We start from the raw sequence: 4,670 nt of genomic DNA, 5'->3' as shown, positions 1-4,670 counted from the left end.
AGACTTTTCTAAGACCTTTTTCTCAATCTTTGCTACTCAAAAAGTTGTAATCTCAGTTGAGAATTGAGGGGTATTTATACGCCTCAAGAGGATTCAAATTTGGGCTCCAAAATTTGAATTCTCTTTGGTTCCCGATGCTGGCGGTGCCACCGCCTGTCAGTGGCGGTGCTATCGCCTGTCAGTGTCTGACACTGACAGTGGACTGGCGGTGCCACCGCCTAGCCAAGCGGTGCCACCGCCTGGCTCTCGGGTGCTGGGCGGTGCCATCGCTCACCGCCTGGCTCTCGAGTTCTAGGCGGTGCCACCGCCTACTCTGGCGGTGCCACTGCCTACACTATTTCAGCTCACTGGTTGGGCTCCAAACTTGGCCCAAACCAGTTCGAACTCGGGCCCAATTGGCCCCTACTTGAGTTATAGGATTAACACCTAATCCTAACCCTAATTAACGTGCTAACTACGAATTTAAAGACATTTTCTAAGCTATTACAAAGTCCGCAAGTCAAGACTTTTTCCGGCGAGCTTCCGGCGAACTTCCGACGGTCTTCCGACGAACTCTCGGAAACCATTCTACGGACTCCCGGCAAGCTCCTAGACTTCACGATTTGATCTTGGCGAGTTCCAATGAGCTTCTTCAGCAAGCTCCGATCCTTCTCGGCGAGCTCCGTGAACTTCCAACGAACCTTTCGGCGAGCTTCCAAAAAACCCTTCGGCAAGCTCCCTACTTATTCTCGGCTAGTTCCGGCAGCATTCCCGATGAATCTTCGGACTTTTGTCGTACTCTCGAACTCGCAACAAATCCTTCGCGTTTGACTCCGACACTTTGTTTCGCTTTATGTCTTCATCGTTATCGTAGTTAAACCTGCACACACAAGCCAAAACTCTACTCCGATCTAGACAATTATTACAACGCGAATTGACATTCTGTTGCCCGGCACGTCATTGGTTGGCCCGATGCCTGACGTCCGAAGCCTTCTGCCATCCAATATCCTAACGTGATCTCCTCCGGCGCAACATCAATTCCTCCTGCGTTAACTGTCTAATCCTGATCGAGTAGACCTGCATCACTCAAAACGTAGATTAAATCATAAACACATATCAATTAGTTTCATCATCAAAATCCGAGATTCAACACTTGTAGATAATGTGGATGGAAAATGCTATTTGTCTGGAGTTTATCAACCTATAAAAGTTTCTGGATTGTTGTTTGTCTCTCATAGCTCATTAGGAATGTCATTGGTGACATCTGGATATTGCATGGTCCAAAATTAAATGTAAGGTGCCCTACTCTTTGCCAAATCAGCAACAGCCTTGAGTCTAGAGGTCCTCTAACTCCCTGTTACCTGTTGCATATTGTAAGTGACTGTTGTAGAAAGTTAAGTTTAAGGGCCAATAATTCTTTTTTAATTTTCTTCCTTTCTAACTTGAGTATCTATAGTGTCCTTTTCTTATTGCTAGCCTACATTATCTTTATATTTACATTTAGATATTTGTATCTCGTTGAGATATATCACTAGTTTTTCCTGCTACTTGACTATATAGATGAGCTAAAGTTTGTCAGCAGTTGTACAATCTTGGAAGACACAATAGTAGATGGATCAATATTTTGACAGAAGAGAAAGTAATAAAGAACTCATTGTAGAAAGAAATCAAGAGTGCATCAGATGAAAGGTTTAAGATGATCGTGAGCACCTCAGGAAAATGTGAAGTTCCAAATTATGGTATAAATCTTTTATGCAGCATAATTTAAGAAATTGCTGAAGACAAAGGTAATATTTTTAGGATTTAGCTGGCTGGATTAGTTTGAAAGGGATTGTATTGGTCCAAATGAAGACTAGATTTAATCGTTTTATAATTTGAATCTTTTTAGATTTTCCAAACTTGTGTTGTAAGACTTGTATACAAACTTTGTAGAGTGCAAAACATTTCCAAGAAATTTTAGGTAGGATTTAGGTTGAATAGTATAATTGTTGAAGTGATTTGTTTTACAGCAACATTTTTTATACAAAAACAGTTTTAAAGCAAGCATTAGTTTCTAATACCTCCATATTGAGAATAGGGAACTTCCTGCCCTTTGGTGACATGATGATACCCATGGGATGATATTAATGCAAGGTTGTGAAATCTTGCATAACAACTCATTAAATCTCTCTTAACAGAAACAGGACTGAGTGATTGATTTTGGCTTTAACATATCTTTTTTGGAAGAATAAGTGCATGTTTTTTTTTTCAAGAATTGATATAAAAAAAAGTAGGGAATGATAGTTTTTGTTAAATTGCTTGTTCTTGTTTGAGTTGAGAATATGACAAAAAATGTCAAGAAAAGGAATACTTTGTAGTTTCACATCTAAAAGGACAAGCAATGGCATATAAATGTAGGGGAATAACTAATTCTACCATTTTGTCATAAAATGCTCTTCTGTTGCTTACACCATTTGATGTGACTTGTTCATCCTCTTGACTGGTCAAAATGAGTTCCACAAGGTGAGGTTATTTGGCAGGTTATGACGGAATATCTTGATACTCCCTCACTTTTCTCCACCGACTGAGCCATAGAAAGGAAATTATGATACTTTTAGATGATCACTAACATGATAAATTTCTCTACCCCTTTATTAAGGCTTTAATGGTTCCTTTTAGGTTGTTCCTTGTATTTCTGTTTTTATTGTCAGAACTTACAAGAAGCTTTAAAATTGTCCCTTGTTATGTGGTTATTCATTTCTTAAGATACACTAGTTCATCACAACATTCAAATATTTCTATAACAGATTTTACTACCTAAAAATATTAAACTCCCTGAGTTTCAGTTGTTTCTCATAATTTTTAACCCAAATCTGAGCTTTAAGTATATTTATTTCTATATTGCAGATTCTAAGTGACTTAAACATGTATGCTTTCATTTTGAATGGCATTTGGCCTTCTGTGTTACATGTGAAACAATTTGGTGAAATTTTGTTGCTATAAGCTATATTCTAAGTATGTCTTAAAATTTTGTTGTCACATGGCATACTATGTCGCTCAGGATGGCAAACCTGTTATGAGTGCTTCCCTTGTGGGTGGTGAGAACGAAGCACTGGAGAGGTTGAAGAAGTTTGCTGCCGAATGTTGTGCCCAACCAAATAAAGGAAACAGGGATAACACTAGGAATAGCATATATGGTGCTAATTTCTCATGCAAAATCTCACCATGGCTAGCCATGGGTTGTCTTTCACCTCGCTTCATGTTGGCGAGGCTCAAGAAAACTGCAACTAGGTATTTTTCTTGCATGCAAGTCTTAACACTTTTGATGATCTCAGCACCAGGGGATGACTGTAAAACAGGATCGTTCATTCCTATCCAAGATTGTAGAGTTGAATTTCTGGAACATGATTTCTTATTCCTTTGATTCTGTCTTGCATAAATCACGGAGTCCTAAATTTTTGGTTCACAGGACCATTTCTGCTGCTGTATCTCAGACGAATGGTGTGGATTCAACAGATGGTGGGATGAACTGGTTGATGTTTGAGCTATTGTGGAGGGATTTCTTCAGGTATCATATTGGGCACACTACTATTCTGTCACCTGTTTCTAATGAGATATTATGTATTCACTTATGTTGAGCACCGAATACAGGTTTTCTATCTAGATATTTTAGCATAGCAGATTTTACCTTGACATGCTACTTTACCAGTTCAGACTTCTTTTTGGTAAAGAGCAACATTTAGGGAACAATCTGCCATAACTTGGTTGGGCTCCAGGAACTCTGGATTCACTGTTTTGCTTTCTTGTCAGGTTCATCACCAAGAAGTACAGCTCCACAAAGAAGGCAGAGGCTGTGCCAGCCTGTACCGGTGCTCTGGTTTAGGTCTGTTTGCCTCGGTTGAGTCAGGAGCTTAAATGCAAGCTTGGCCTGTGAAATTTGAGGTACTTGCTTAGTGATTCGAGTTCCTGACGCAAATTTCTTCTAATTTCATGTAATTGTCATAGCATGTCTTTTATTTCTCATACATCAATTTTGGACTTCCAGCTGATGCACAAATGTTTATGCCTTTCACAATAAGCAGCTAATTTAATTGATTTACCCAGAGAGTATAATTTGGTGGCATCAATAACTCTTGATACACACTGGTACAGTAAGCAGCTTAAACCGGTGCTCTGGTTTGGGTCTGTTTGCCTCAGTTTGAGTCAGGAACTTGAATGCAAACTTAGCCTGTGAAATTTGACGTACTTGCTACGTGATCGAGCAATTTTTTTTAAATTTTTATATCATATTAAATAACATACATAACATTTTATGTTTATTCGAATATGAAATCTATCACTTGCATAATCATTCCGATGTCTCTATAAAGACTAAGATAAACCATACTATGGGGAAGAATTAGATGATATTAAATAATATACATGGCACTTATATGTCTATTTAAACCTACCATTTGTGTAATCATTCGAATGTCTCGATAGAGACTAAGATGAAGCATATTATGAGGATAAGAATTAAATAATATTAAAAAACATACATGACACTTGTATATATACCTATTCGAACATAAAATCTATCGCCTGCGTAATCATTTGGACGTCTCAATAGAGACTATGATGAACAGGGGTAAGAATTAGTCCCCACGCTATTGGATGATTAATCAAATGGTATCCTTACTATACAAAGAGATAGGACTTCAACCATCTTGACT

At 38.4% G+C, this 4,670-nt stretch overlaps 1 protein-coding gene across 1 annotated transcript in view; it reads left to right on the top strand.

Annotated features, from left to right (window-relative positions):
• Positions 1–4,057, top strand: part of LOC135605132 (blue-light photoreceptor PHR2-like) — a 6,365-nt gene extending 2,308 nt beyond the window's left edge. Inside the window, exons 2-4 of the mRNA XM_065094866.1 lie at positions 3,020–3,249; positions 3,428–3,526; positions 3,769–4,057. Of these exons, the coding sequence (XP_064950938.1) occupies positions 3,020–3,249; positions 3,428–3,526; positions 3,769–3,841 (402 nt within the window). The 3' untranslated portion in view covers positions 3,842–4,057. The remainder of the gene's footprint in view (positions 1–3,019; positions 3,250–3,427; positions 3,527–3,768) is intronic.
• The last annotated feature ends 613 nt before the right edge of the window (positions 4,058–4,670 follow it).

The sequence above is a fragment of the Musa acuminata genome, chromosome BXJ2-2 (assembly GCF_036884655.1).
Source record: "Musa acuminata AAA Group cultivar baxijiao chromosome BXJ2-2, Cavendish_Baxijiao_AAA, whole genome shotgun sequence".
Lineage (NCBI taxonomy): Eukaryota > Viridiplantae > Streptophyta > Magnoliopsida > Zingiberales > Musaceae > Musa > Musa acuminata.
This window is presented reverse-complemented; position numbering and strand designations above follow the sequence as displayed.